This window comes from Ischnura elegans (genome assembly GCF_921293095.1).
Source record: "Ischnura elegans chromosome 13 unlocalized genomic scaffold, ioIscEleg1.1 SUPER_13_unloc_2, whole genome shotgun sequence".
NCBI lineage: Eukaryota > Metazoa > Arthropoda > Insecta > Odonata > Coenagrionidae > Ischnura > Ischnura elegans.
The window spans coordinates 10,951,408-10,966,958 of NW_025791658.1; the positions used below are offsets into that span (position 1 = coordinate 10,951,408).

General features: G+C 37.8%; 1 protein-coding gene across 1 annotated transcript; it reads right to left on the reverse strand.

Annotated features, from left to right (window-relative positions):
* Positions 1-119: 119 nt before the first annotated feature.
* LOC124172637 (putative nuclease HARBI1) lies at positions 120-2,719 on the reverse strand. Its single transcript, XM_046552083.1, has 6 exons — positions 2,032-2,719; positions 1,892-1,948; positions 1,570-1,788; positions 1,193-1,401; positions 801-1,092; positions 120-440 (listed from the first exon to the last, which is right to left on the reverse strand). The coding sequence occupies exons 1-6, from the start codon at positions 2,290-2,292 to the stop codon at positions 408-410; spliced, it is 1,071 nt and encodes a 356-aa protein (XP_046408039.1). The 5' UTR covers positions 2,293-2,719; the 3' UTR covers positions 120-407.
* Positions 2,720-15,551: the final 12,832 nt, after the last annotated feature.

The window sequence follows — 15,551 nt, forward strand, 5'->3', positions numbered from 1 at the left end:
AGCAACCGCGGTTTGCCTCATCCGGATATTTTCAAACCATAATTTGCCTCGAGATGAAGTTGCCAATTTCAGCATAAGATACTGCGCAATGCAAGCAGTCCTGGAGTTGTGGATTGCACTGCAACCATGCTCCCTACTCGGCGAATTGTACAGAGATGTTTTACCCAATAATAGAAATAATGGATATGTTTACAAATGACAAGTTGAAGCTCATGATGCAAAATTTTCCAAAAAAGATGGCATGCATAGACCAATGAGACAAATGATATCCTTGGAGTCAGTAAGTATCCTCTATACCTTAGGTCTGCTTCCTGGGACAAGGTGCCACGCCACATGAAGTTATTTACTTCACACAAGAATTTTGGGGTCGTGAAGTTCTTCTCATTGTGTTTATGCAGAATCAAATCCTATGCCACGTTCTGAGGTTCAAGAACATTGACCTATTTAAAAGAAAAATGACATTGTATGATTTCGTTAGAACATGCATACCTTACAATTTCAGGGCTACATATAATGAGTAATCTAAGTCAATAGTACATTGTTGTTAGATCTGAAGATTAACATGGTGAATTCTCAATGGAGTACACTGAATATAATCTTAAATCAAATCGAATTATATTTTATCAGTGAGCTTTCAAAATAAATGAAATTATGGAAGTTAAAATTGAAATCTTTCCAGCCATTGTCATACATATCTCCATTTCTGCATATCATTTCCTTCTTTGATATCACATAAAGTAAGCCAAATGGAGTTGAAATGGTAATTTTCATATCATATTAATTTTCCCAAAAATAATTACCTCTTCACCAAAATGCCTCTCTATGAATGCCGCCCGGATGGCATTTGGGCGACCGTGAACAGGTTGGAGTCTTTGTACAGGGACTTCCAACCTGGGCATAGCTGGCATACGATCAGGCATAGGATCATGATTCTGCATAGCCACATTGTGAAGAACTGCACAAGCCAAAATGACCTTCTGTGCAGTAAATAACTTCACGCGGAGCTTCATACTGAGGCATGGAAATCTACGTTTCCACACCCCAAATGTACGCTCCACGGTGCACCTTGTCCTAATGTGGGAGATGTTGTACCTGAAAGGTTAGTTTTCATAAAACACCATACTTAAGGCATTGAGGTGCTGTAACTTTTGTCAAAATTACAACGTGAATCACAAATTCTCTCCTTATTTACCTCCTCTCAGAAGCAGACTCTGGTCTTAAAACTGGTGTGAAAAGATATGGCAATAGAGGATACCCACTATCTCCGAGAAGGATGCCCTTCACCTCATTGGTCTCAAATTTCATCTTAAGGCGACTATTGTGGAAAATTCTAGCATCATGAGCTGAACCTTGCCATCTGCAAACTATATCCATTATTTCCATATTTGGACCGGCAACGACCTAAGTTAAAATGAAATTATAAGATTCCACTTTAGCACTTGTTGACATAAAAACAATGAAATTGCATTCTAAATAGTAGTGCAGAAGAAACTTGAATAAATAGTAGTGTAACATCGAGAAATCTAACAACTTGGTGCAACATGATGACGATAAATAAAATATACATACCTGCACATTTAGGGAAAACCACCCCTTCCGGTTTCTGTACAACTCGCCAAACTCCCCCCCCGGACTCACAATCGGAACATGGGTGCAGTCGATACAACCCACCACTCCAGGAAATTGAGCTTTTTCGTAAAAAGATCTCTTGCATCGAGCAGTATCTTCATCTGAACTTGGCAACTTCATGTACCGAGGTAATACTGCCACCAGGTCATTACTGATGCTCTGTAATGATTACCAAATATTTGTCATGAAACACCTTATAACTCTCCCCCTACAAATGGAAAGTTTACGCTCATACAAGCACCAAACTAAGGAGAAAGCATACCTTAATAATTTTGGACACCGTCCCCTGAGTAACCCCGGCCAGATCGCCGCAAACTAACTGCAAAAGGGATTTGAATATGTATTACATGATCAACGCGACAAAAACACATTTATAAATATTAAGTAAAAGATACCACATACCTGGAATGACCCGGTGGCGTAAAACCTCAAGGCAATTAGCAGCTTCAAAATATCCGGAATCGGCAAACCACGGTTGCTTAAACGCTCACTCCTCACGTAAGGTAATAAGACGTCTGATACCGTTCTCTTTGAGAAGCGATACCTCTGGAGGAATTCCGCTTCTGAATAAAACTCAATGGGATTCTGCCTATCCCTTAGGTGCATTCTTCCAACATAAATATACGGCTCTTCCATCACGTACCTTGCAAATGCTGCGTCCATGTTGATGCAATGTTTGTTTACTTCATTGCTATTACGGACTTCACTTTTTCGTTCTTTTTATACGTTTCCTTATAACAGGCATATATGATGAAATAAATAAACATCAACCGGTTAAAGAAGCGACATTTTAACTACATTATGATCGCATATTGCCACATGTGTCTAAAAAAAAATGCCAAAATCCGGAGGTGATCAACGCATTCCGCCATGTTAGGCATTGAAACCGTTCCTACAATTTAGTAGCATGGTCTGAGCCATGCTCAAAATAGTAGGGAGACGAGGGAGACAATCGGTATGCTTGTAGATAGAGCTGGTCCTACAAACGAAGAGGTTCGTTTAAAAAACGCTTAGAGGTTGACTTCCCCCTAGTAACGCGTCATACGGGAAGAGTCGTTCCTCTAGGAACGTCTTAAAATACGGCCCCTAGACTCTTGGTGACTGCCCTGGTGACGAAGGGGGAAATTTCACAAATATATTTCTTCAGGAAAGCCTACGTATTTTTTAATAAAATTAATTTCTTATAGTTATAGCGGCATTTTATTTTATAATATTTAATAAATGGTACGTTTTGAGAGGTGATTTAATGAACTTTTTGGATGGTTGAAATAAATAAAATATTCTAATTTCACCAAATGATTTTCATTGAATCACTTGGGTCATTTTATAATTCAAACTCATTTCAAGCAGTAGAATCTATTGTAATTTTAAATATAACACTTTATTTAAATAACCAGCAATGAGTTTTCTGAATGTTAACTGATGAATTTATGATAATTTAAAGCCACTAATTTTGTCCCGAAATATGGCCGATATTTTTCAGATTTGGGTATAGAATGTAATTTCCTGTTTTCTTTATTATAAAATATTTTCTATTTCTTTGCAGGTTCGTAGTAACGCCAACTCGTGGAGTACGAAATGGTGTTTGCGGCGTGTCTGTAAGGTTATCTCATTTCTTTTCCTTGTAAAATTATTTTTCGAGAGCTGAGGGGTTATAGGTAATCATGAGGAAATATATATGAAAAATTAACTGCAAAGAATACTTCAACCTGAATTTTAGACTAGTCGTTGATTTAAGATCTATTTGGATCTTTTTTCGCCCGCTGATACTATTTTTATACCAGATAATTTTCATGTAATTCGAATGTATAAAAATTTCCCTCCATTGTAACTATACAATCGTTAGTTCAACCTAAAATCTTAGGTTGAATTAACGATGTCTTGTGCCAGATGATGGATCAGTGAGCCGAAACGCGTTAACCGCAGTAAAAAAGTTTCTTAACATCATTCTTCTAAATAGGGTAATACGGAAATAAAATTTCTGATATTTAATGAATAAAAACGTCGTTTTTCTCCTCGATTACGTCTATTTTTGTTTAATTTACAATTATTAAACATTATTAAAGATTTGAACGCTAAAGTTTGGGGTGAGACTCCCAATTATAAGTCAAGGAGCAAGCCCCATAAACTAGTCCATGAATGTCACAGTCCACATTCTTCCCTAGTATCGATATTTAAAATATAGTGATTTCTCTGTGGTGAATAATTGAGGTACTTACTCATATAGCCTTTAATTGTAATTTCGCGCAATTGCAATTTCGCAAATTTCGCACAAGATATCTTGAGAGCATTCGTAGTTTTACGGTAATGGGGGAGTAGCAAAGAATGAGATAACACAGAGCCAACTTCATAGTAGAAAGTATGAGGATGCTGAAGCGCACTCCTTGGAAAATAGAGCAGGTCCCTTCATTTTTTCATCTTCCCGTTACCTTTCTTCTCTCGCGCAGAGATGACCTTTGCTCGACTGCATTGTGAAGGCTGTGTACCCGAAGGGACCCCAAACATAAAAACTCCTTGTCGACCGGCCTTCACCCTAGTGGAGCTTTTGCTTTAAGCTTACTGTGTATTTTTTATTAGAGCTGGGCGCTGCGGCGTCAAAACGGGACTCGTCTCCATAAGGTAGGATTTTTCTGAGCGAGAAACAACGTGCAGTTTTGCCCACAATTATTTTTTCACGTATTTAATAATTTACTGAATTGGAAGGGAAAAGACCTCGGGTAGCCATTTGAAGCGTAAGTTTCCTCATGATCATGTTCTAGAGTGTACTATCTTCAAGCATATCATCGTTGCTCTGCGGCGAAAACAACTTATTATGTACTTCGTTACGGTATCACAAAACGCACGATTTAGGACGCATTCCGAAATTCACTGGCAGTACTGACAGTGCTGCCAAACCGTTCCAAAATCAACTGGCAGTACGGTACAGTAACCGATGACGTCAGTCATTTGATGACGTTCCCTACTGTGAACTCTACTGTGGCTGCTGCAAGCCGAGAGCAGCAGTTGCGGCAGTAAGCAGACGAAAGGCGATGTTCACCTGTATTTGGAACACAGCAACCGCTTTGCTTAATAACATATGGTACGCAAGTAAATGAAGTATGGCGTACATAATTCATAATATATTCACGTAAACTGAGAATAAGAACTCCAATTTTAAATTATAAATATATATTGTTGATATTGATAATGGCAAGTTGTGCGCGAATGAGTGTTTGATTACTTACCTATATGAAATATTTGTTTTGCTAACTTCGTGTGATTTACCGATAGTGTCTCGTAAATTCCAGTGGTACAAGAAATTCCTGAAAACTTCAATGCAAGAAAGTATCATTATTAAAATTACGTTCTCAATGTATGTATCGGTATCGTGTGTTACATAAATGCATGCATAAACTTTGTTGATTTCTTTTATCAATGCAATGCAATATCTACGTATACTTTCTTGTTCCACCGTACCGTTTAATGTGTGAGCGTAATAATAACATAAGTAATGGCAAAAGCAATTTTAATTACACGTTGGAAATTCGTCTCTCTATACTACATTATTCTACCATATTAACTGTACGTATGTTATCGTCTGCTTAAGCTTCAGGATACTGACCTAATTGTTTTGTGCCATTGCTTGAAGTACGAATATGTGAAGTGTATAGCGTGTATTACGTTTAAATTTTCTTCAAACATGAATATAGAGGTACACCTAATTAATTCCTGTATTGGTGCCTTGTAAATTGTTCTTGATTATGTTTACGCACTGTTTGAAGGCATTTGTCAACCTGAGATTGAAGTACTTTTAATTTTGAAAGTTTTACATGTCTATCCTCAATTGCAATGGATGTTTTTAAAAATATTTATTTAGGCTGCAATCGATCAATTTCGAACTTTCATGCTTACTACGTATATATATTCAATTTATTTTGAAAATGGTATTTGCACGATGCATTCCCTACAAACACAGAAAGTATTAAATCTGTATTAAACCCGTATTTTGAAATCCATAAAATCCCAATTATATCTAGAATTAATCTCTTTCAAAGGGGTTGCTATGTCCACTATTTCCCGCGAAATTATCAACAGCAGCTACTGTTGACCGTTCCAAAATCACTAATTTGCTTACAGTGGCAATACTGTTTTCCGTTCCGTTTTGCAGCAGCAGTAGCAGTACTGCCAGTGAATTACGAAACGCGCCCTTAATAAAGTGGTTTTCCGCTATCAATGTCTACCGTTATAATTCCTCTCATTACTTAGAACGTCATACACCACGGAAAGTAAAAGCAATACAAAATTATATTGAAGCGCACATGTAAACAAAGCATTCCGTCGTCTGCAACTTCCAAAACAAATTTGGTCGTTGTCAGAAACGGTCGGAATTATCATTAGAATCGAGATACACTATCGATAGTCGCACCAGTGCGCATCATTTCTGCGCAGAAAATTCGCTGAAATCATTCACCGTGTCACGGCGAGTAGACTTGTAGGTGAGGGGGGGAGAAATTCGCGGCGAAGCGGGGTCGAGCCGCTACCCCGGTCACCGTGGCGTGGCAATCGCGTGACGTCAGGATAACAGCCAATCGGAATTGACTGCCAATGTCGTCTGCATATATTGCTGTATTTACGTATTCCTTATTATTTTTTCTTATTTCCTTTAACCAGCGCGAATTTAGGGACAGGATTTTGTAGGGATCTTATAAGGATAGGGGTATTACTGCTTCAAATAAGTAAAAAATACGATTACGCTTCAAAAGCCTTTATTTTGAGCTGGTGTCTGTACATGAAAAATCGTTATTACAACAGAAATTATTCTTTAACAAGCAGGGCAGGAGTCCACAAAATTCACACGTAAAGCGGATAAGGATTAGTTTGTAAGAATTAATTGGAACGAAACTCCCACGTACCACTCGTACGTTCTACCATTCTAAACTAACATTGTAAAAAGTTAGGAAAGCTCAAATCAATAAACATGGGTTACAACCAACACACATTAAAATAATATTTATACATTGAAAATCTAGTCATTATATTAACAAATAAGCTTCCATCTTAACAATTAATGTACAAAATTTTATTTTAAATATCAGGCTATATACCGTAATGTGTACTACAGTATAATGTCCTACGTTTGATGCAATATAATTAAATTAGAAGTTGAAACGAAAACCAAATACTGTTTCACAAACTTTTTATTTGCTATCAAGACAAATTGTCTCGGTAATGATGTTGAAACTAGTTGATAGCATTAGTAAAATAAGACATTGCAATATTTCCACTGAGTTTTATTATGACACTACGTGTTCCGTCGTTACAAACAGCGTTATCAAGTATGATCAAGCAACACCTGATAATGTTGTTTGTAATGACGAAATGTTAGTGCCATAATAAAAGTCAGTGGAAATATTGCAATGTCTTATTTTACTAATATTAAGAACTTCCACCATATAGTGCCCAACATCATACAAGATAGTTGATACCAAATAAAAAGTTTTTGGAACAGTACTTGGTTTTTGTTTCACCATGAATATTTCATCATTCTACTAAGTAACGCCCAAATCAGTTGAGTTTAAATGAGAAGGCTTCAGACATATTGGTAAGGGTGGAAATCAAATTGGAAATGGGAAGAATTCACTCAGGCAGATGATTCTCAGTAGCCTACTGAACCCGGTCGGCTACAGATGATGTTCGGTTGTCAACCTAATCGGGATTGTTACTGACGATTTTTAGTTGCCTACCAAACATGGTAGGATGTTTTGAAAAGCATATAGCCTACTGTAACCGGTTGGAAAAAATTTCAGCTGCAGTTATCCATTCATATCTCAAAGTGCATTCGTATCAATGAAAAGTAACAAAGTGAATCTTTCCTATTTCCAATTTGGTTTCCACACACACTATTATGGCTGAATCTCTCAAATGTACTTATCATACATCAAACTTAGGAGATTATACTGCACTGTACAGTGTAGAGTACGATGAACAGAAAACCACTACTAATCCATGGTATCTCATTCCAGTTTTTAATCCATATTGCACAAAATTAGTAATCAAATCAAAATTTCGAAACACAGGAGAAATTACTGTAGTGAAAGGGATGTTATTACATATCACTTGAATTGAGGTGACTTTTGGAGTTGAAGTAAAGCCAAGGTACAAAACATATTATTATGAAAATATCTTACCATTGTCAATAATGTCATATGATTTAAGACTCCCTTACAAATTCGAATGTGTTGTGTTGTTAGGATTATGTACATATGCAGTAAAACCTCTATGCAGTGAACCTCTTTACATCATAAACCTCCACACTTCATACCACCCCTGCGGTCAGTTTTACATGTAAATTTATTGGCAAACCTCTTTGTAGTGAACCTCTTTATCTCATAAAACCTCCACTTATCATACCAAGGAGATACTCCCAAGACAGCCTAACTACCTCCAAACATCAAATTGCCCAACGTTTGGTCCCCTCCATTACGATGTAAAGAGGTTTTACTGTATAATTGAGGATCTTAGAAACCAAGAAAGATAAGTGCAATTAACTACCAAGAATTATCAGCTATTATATAAAAAAATTGCACTAGTCCCCCTAGGCTTCTATGGTCCTCATTTGATATGTAAAATGAATGACTAAATGAATTAATCTAAAAAATCTTTACACGTGAGAATACAACTCAAAGCAAATTAGCAGTGGGAACACTTGTGTATTTAAAATTTTTGACTGCAGTAACTTTTCAACAGTCTGAATGAACTATTAAATAAAAGCAAACAAAACAATGAGGAGGGAACAGGAAAGATTTTTCTGATTACAGAAAAACCCGACTCTCTGTCTTACTTTGAAATTTGATTAATTTACCCAGCCTTAAATATTTATTAATTTATTTCTAAGGATGGAAAAAATACACTTTCGCATTCAAAAGAATCCTAACTCTGGAATAATGAACAGTAGTCTCCATGTAAACTTACTAGGAATTTCCAAATTAATCAATTTTAGGGGCATACAATCCACATTGATATCATGTAAAACTCAAGGTCGGAAAATGTCAGAAAATTGTAAATGCCCTACTACATGCTTCAAAATTTCCATTAAAAGCTGTCCAGATTTGCCAAAGCAGTATCCACTCCTTTGTTTGAAGTTGAAATGTTTTTGAGTGAGCGACCTTAAGTGTTTAGGGTGGTAAAACATTTATCCTTGTGCATTTCTTATGGAACAACCGTTTTGGTTACCAAAAATCGAAGGCAGCATTTCTTTACTACCTCCTTTAGGCAAGTTTCATTTGAGATATGAAGTTATAATTTTCACATTTATGCTGACAAATAGATGAGATTCACTTGTCTAGCAATCCATTTCTTCCCACGATAATATCTCCCTTGATAAATGCAGTTATACTGATTAAATAATTCATATTCCCCCAACATCAATAAGGACATAGGTATTTACTTCCTAACCATAAATACCAAGGGCAGGAAACAGTAATCTCATCTTCTGAAATCCATCAATTAGAAAACCAGATTATCAATGCACTAGATATTAAAATGGAAGTTGCAACAATATTTTTCGATTTCTCAAAAGTTTTTAACACTGTGGATCACCAATTGATACTCAATAAACTTGACTTGATGGTTTTTGTGTCATAGCTAATTTTGATTGAAACCTACTTGTAAGACCAAATTCAATTTGTCATTACCTCAGGAAATGGAGTAACTTTCATTTGCCTGGGAACAGGCTTAAAGCAAGGAGTTCCATTAAGCTCTTTCCCTGTGCCTATCCTATCACTTTCAGACATAAATGATCATATAAATAGTTTTCTACAAATAAATGGTTCCAATCCATTCCCTATGCTGTTGACACCAATATTGTTCTCACAGCAACAATAATTTTGGAGAATTGAAAGAAAAATGCAAAAAGTGAGTCATACTTTCTCTACCTATCTCATTGAATACATTGGAGTTCCTTGTCTAAGACAATGGCCATTTTTATAGATCAAAAAAAGAGGCATTTAGGCTATGAATTTTTTAAAAACATGATGCCCTTTACTGTCCTCTGTTCAAAAAGTTGGCTGTATTACCACTGCCATGCAAAAATTAGAGGTTTTGGTACTCGTTGTCTTTAAGTAATGGTTATTTTATTAAAGTTGGTAGCAAAAACTGTAACTACTGTTTTCGCTAATATTTCTCATATCTTGCTCATTAAGGGTGAGGCCTTAAGACAAAGTTTCATTACACTTCCCTAAAAGACAGAGAAAAGAATGTCTCATAAGATACAAAGAAATAATATCTCCTTCATCTTAAATAGACAACAGTATGTTTATACATATCTTGAATGGTATTCCCATCGTTGATTGTTGAAATAAATCAGGCCATTATATGTACCGAATAATTTTGTAAGGTGTGCTAAGACTGTTGGCTATGTTGTGTAATCTGACTGATGTGTTCTATTGAATCTTGGTGCATGAGTAATTAAACAGACTAAATGAGTAACAGGGAAAGATACTTTCCAAAAAACCATACCATACAACTTTGTGAAAACATCAGGAGAGGTACAGGCTAATGCTTGGTCAGAGAAATGCAAATTGCCAGAGAAATGCAATTTGATAAATAAAACATAATATAGAAATACCCACTATAGAGACTGCATAGAATTGGCGAATCACAAATATATCAACTTTTTCAATACCTTCTTCCTAAAATTCCAGATGCTGACATTTATCATGCAAGGGGCCACAAGATTTCCATTCGAGTTCTTCTGTTGGGCACTTCCATTAAAGCTGCAAAACTGCTTTATGAATTGAACGATTTCTGCAGTCACACTCACACCTTAATCAATCCACCCTGCAATAGGCAGTAAAAATAACATGGATGTCTCCCTTACTAAATTTATCTATTTACAGTTTCTCATATCTATATGAAATCATACTCACCTAACCGAACAAAAATGTCCAAATGGAGAAGACCGTAATCGACAGAATACATGGGCGGCAAGGCTCCCTGTCATTTTCTCTCTTCACCTAGGATTAAGAGCAGCGGTGGATATCTTGGGGAAGTGAACGATATTCCCAGTGAGTCTTCTACTCAGATTCACAGTCTCCTCATTGTGGGTCTATTTTCCAACCCTTGTAATAGCTACACCACCAACTGTCATTTACAACAAAATTTATAATTAATTATGGTTATTTACATAATACTGACAATTTTGAAGAATTTGCTAATGTTTATACCTCTTCTTTATTGCCATATTCCATGAACATGTTTCGTGGGCACTTCAGGAGATGTGGAGGGTCATCGATGGTGAACATTTTTTCACCCGCAAATCTGAAATAAAGATAGGATATCTTCGCCAAAGTGTTGGAGGAATAGAAAGGACTATCTTCAAAGGGATTACTCATCACGCCAGTTTCCCTAATATAAGGGTACTTCCGTGGAAAATTATCTTATAGTGAATGACTGTCTCTCGCATGGAAGAAAATAATGACCTAATAGTACTTGAAACCCCACCCTTTGCACTTGCATTCACCCCGTCATAACACCATTTACAGCACATATATAGTATGACACTAATGAAAAAAATCCACAGATACTCCAAGAATATAAGAATATTATACGCTAAGTACGATATGTCACATAAAAACAGATTGTTTCATTAATTTTGAAAGTGAATTGGAAGAACAGGGATATACAGCGGAACCGCCGTTCTCACCTACTGGCTTTCAGTGCATTAATGGCCAACTTATACTACAAGATTCTTTCACTTTGTACTTACAGATGTTCATTCCGAGGAAATGAATGCAATTTGATAGGGCTATCAGGAGTTTTCCGCGCGTCGTATCCAAAAGCATGACAACGTTGAGACCGGTTGAGACGAAGGCATGTTTAGATTCAAACGATTACAAACGGTTTGCTGTTGTCTGCTAGTCGCTGCCGATTGGCTGTTATCCTGACGTCACGCGATTGCCACGCCACGGTGGCCGGGGTAGCGGCGCGACCCCGCTTCGCCGCGAATTTCTCCCCCCCTCACCCTCAAGTAAACTCGCCGTGACCGTGTATAGCGGTACCGGCGTATGAATTTCTTGCGAATGATCATTCGAATGATCTTTCGAATGATCATTCACCGTGTAGGGATGATCTTTCGAATCATCATTCGCGTCAGCCCTCGCTTGCTTTTCAAGTTTTTTTTATTCTTTGGAGGAACCTCGGCCGTCCATCATCCCCTTCTCTCCGCTGATACCGTCTCCCCCTCCCCTCCTCCGCCTTCCCCCCCTCCCCCCTACTCACTCCCCTCCCTCGCTCACTTTCCCTGTTGTGGCGACACACCACGACGCACCGCGACCGACCCAAAAGCCCAAATCCATTGCTCCCCACAATCTCAAAGCAAGGAGTCTAGTCGGCTCTTCCCAAAGCCTCCATTTCCGTAGCGAAACCAGATATCCCCGCAGGTGTTCCTGAGTAGTCGAGAACCCAATTCGTTCGTCGGGAAAAAATATCATATTACAATGTCGGAGTATAATTACGCACCTCTCTTGTTTGTTTTTTTCACATAGGGTACCGTGGGAATCAGTGCCAAGTAGTTCTCTCAGGACTGGAAGTTGGGAAGGAAGCGTTGTTGGAGGGGGAAGCTGCGCGCGCACACAAATTTTCTCTATTTTCGTCATATAGATTGTGTTATCCGTTGTGCACCTTAGACAGCCTTTAGGAAGGCTGGGGCTTCCGGGTAGCTTGGACACTCACGCCATCTGGGAGTGTTACTACAAGCGGTAGGGGAGGTGACGGCGAGGGAGGAGGAAGTAGGCGAGGGTTTTCGTGGAACTCATGTGGTCCTACCTGCCCACGCCGGTGACTGCACATATTTCGACTGTTATAGCAGCAAGTCACACGTCTTTGTAATCCGCGTGTGTGTGATTTTGAACATGAGGTACTAATGCTGTGTTTCCGGGTGTGATACCCATATTTCGGATTGGAGGTTGTTTCGCTTTCCGAAAGCTGTGGAAAGGTAAGGAAAATACTTGTTTTATGTGAATATTTACGGAATTTTCATGCCCATTTTTGCAAACGATATCCTCGCATGAACTTAGTGTTTGTTTGTGCTTCCTCAAGCGTTTGTCTTATGATTGATATTTTATTCTGCATATATTATCGTTCTTTCGATACATTGTTATGAATCATTTATCTTCCTAGGCGTGTTCAATGTCTCTGTTCTGTGGCTCACAGTAATATACGATCCTTGATCGATAAATAAAAATTATTATTGTTCCCATTACATGCTGATATTTCACCCTTTCATATCACTAATTTGCATTTTCTTACTTTCATCCAGAGATTAGGGAGTTTAGTTTCAATCGCTTATTTTATTCCGTCCTCTTAAAAAAATATGCTTAAATATAAAGTAGCAACCGTTGATGAACGCGAATGTAATGCAGTCGTAGCAACACGTGATATTTTCAGAATGTTTAACCTGCTGAAATGCTGCGTATTGTCCGCGACCCCTCTGAATACTTATTGCTGTTAGTTTCATTCAGGGACGCCGACTTGCAAAAAATATTAAGGGGCCCAAACCGGGGATCTTCCCCGGCAAATATTATAAGTAGTGACTTAAGTTTATTAAGCATTTTAGAAGGGCCATAGGATCAACATTAGAACCCTGACAACTCGAATCTTGATATTTAGACACTCCGGGAAAAATCGACAAGCCTGACACATTTTTTCTTCACAAGCAATACGAATTTTTGAGGGGGTTCGGCCCCCCTCAAGCCCCGTGGAATTGGCGCCACACGTTTCATTCTCCAATCGGTTCAAATTCCATTGAAGTGCACCGAAATTCTGATGCTCTGTTATGAAATTGTGAATTTGTGAATATTTTGCGTTAGCAATCAAAATTATCAGCTTGTGTTCAATTAAAGGATAGTGGTGGTAGCTGCTCATAATGGGTATGTTGTTTAATACCTTTTAAATTCCTTATTGAAAGGTTTTATCATAAATTTTAGAATGCATATCTAGCTTGTGATTTTGAAACTAGCGAAATACGTAGGTCATCTCTCCTAAAAACCTTACTAGTTCAGTGAATGCTGGTTTGGTTAGTGAGTGAGTTTCATCCTCCATGAAGTGTTGATAGTAAACGTGTATGCAGAAGCGGTGCGCAGAAAATAAATGAGAAGAAGAAAAAACTCTTTTATCTTAATAATGTCTCAAAAACTTCAGTGCTTGGCTGAACAAGAACAGTGGTTCCTGTATCGGTTTACTACACAATGAGAGTATATAGATTCAGGTACGTTTGAATATTCGTCCTCTCAGATTTTTAGGGGTCTCTGATTTTCTTTTTGTGTATAGAAGCTTGTTTAGAGTGTTATGATTTTTGTGTGCAATTTAATAATTTTTTATATTGAATGACTTCGTAATTTGTTTAGATAGAATGAAAAAATAATGTTTATGAAAATAGTTGTAAAAACACACGAACGTCCTCATCTAGCATATTCTCCCCTTCCGTCTGTCTAATTTATTTGAGAACGCCACAAAATAGAATAACAACAACGAACCTCCGGAGGTCTGTGCTCAAGGCCGAGGGTTTGTGAAGTGGCGACCATCTCGCTTTCAGAGTTCATCGCGTTGCAAACTTATTTTGGAAGGGTTTTAGGCATCGAATTTTCGTGGCGAATATCTCGAAAACTAATCGAAGAATAGGGAAACGAAAAATCCAGGTTCACGTATTTTCGAACTCTATAATTCTAATTGGCAATGAAATGAAATAGCCGATGGAGCCCATATTGAAAGAAGCGCGCTGCGGTGTGAAAAACTAAAATAAAGCATGACACCCCGTTCACATAAGCTCACTCGCGACCTTGGTCCGTACCGCGCGTCGTCCGTCTGAACACGTGCGTTGGTTATCTTAAGTTCTTACCTGCGTTCGCCAAAACTGGAAATGAAGTATGCGGATGAGAACAATGTGATCATTTTGAGACGTTGAGAGCGAATATGAATCGGGAATAAGCTTCAGCGTAGTGAAGATGATTTTCAAAACGGGTGAGTGGAGTTATTGGTAGAGGTCCGTGAAAGTGGTTTTATTTTTTGCTAAAATTCGTTTTAAAACCATATGATTTCGGTGTTATAGAAAATTTTGGCGGTGTTATTATAATGTTACATTTTTCCCGGTATATAGGCGTTTTATTATTTTATGGTACACGTTTCATTAATACCTATACTTTTATTAAGCATTTTACTTAACATTTAACACAATTTCGATAGCACAAAATTTCTGGTAAAACAACATGAAAGAAGTGGTTCAATTTATATTGGTTCAAGGTATATGAATGGTTCAAGTATGTAGTCTTGGCTAATACGATCAGCAAACGGCAAAATCCCCACTACCTTATATGTGTATACTTCGAGAGCCATTCCGGGATTTTTGCATTGTCAAGTTTCTCTACACTAAATAAAGCCTTTAAAAATGCTTCTGTAGTAGCAACAACAAGCTCCTCCTTTCCTTTCTTTGAGTGACTGACTGTGTGTTCAAAGGATAGCTGTCGTTTTGTGGGTCCCCTTTCTTTCGCACGTTTATGTGTATCGCTACTGATGTGCTTTAACAAAGTGTCACATCTTTTGAATTAAAATCGTTTTATCGCAAACTTTGCGCAGTAATACTCTGTCTTTCACATAAAATCCTTCTCAACCCTGCAGGGTCAGTGAATTTAGTCGAGAAGGTGTGAAGAGTATCACTAGCTTTTGGCATTTTAAAATTCCTATCCTTCGTTCAATATTTAAAGCTAGAACTACGATAAAAAAACAGTCTAACCCCAAAACACAACCTGTCACGGTGGTGTTTTCAAACTGAGTGCTGGGTAGCTGCGGTACCGTATAACTTACAAATTGTCTGAAATGTTTCATGTCGTGGGTTCCCTTTCGATACCCCTCACCCAGGTGCTGAGGGAAGGTGGGACAGCAGCTAGATA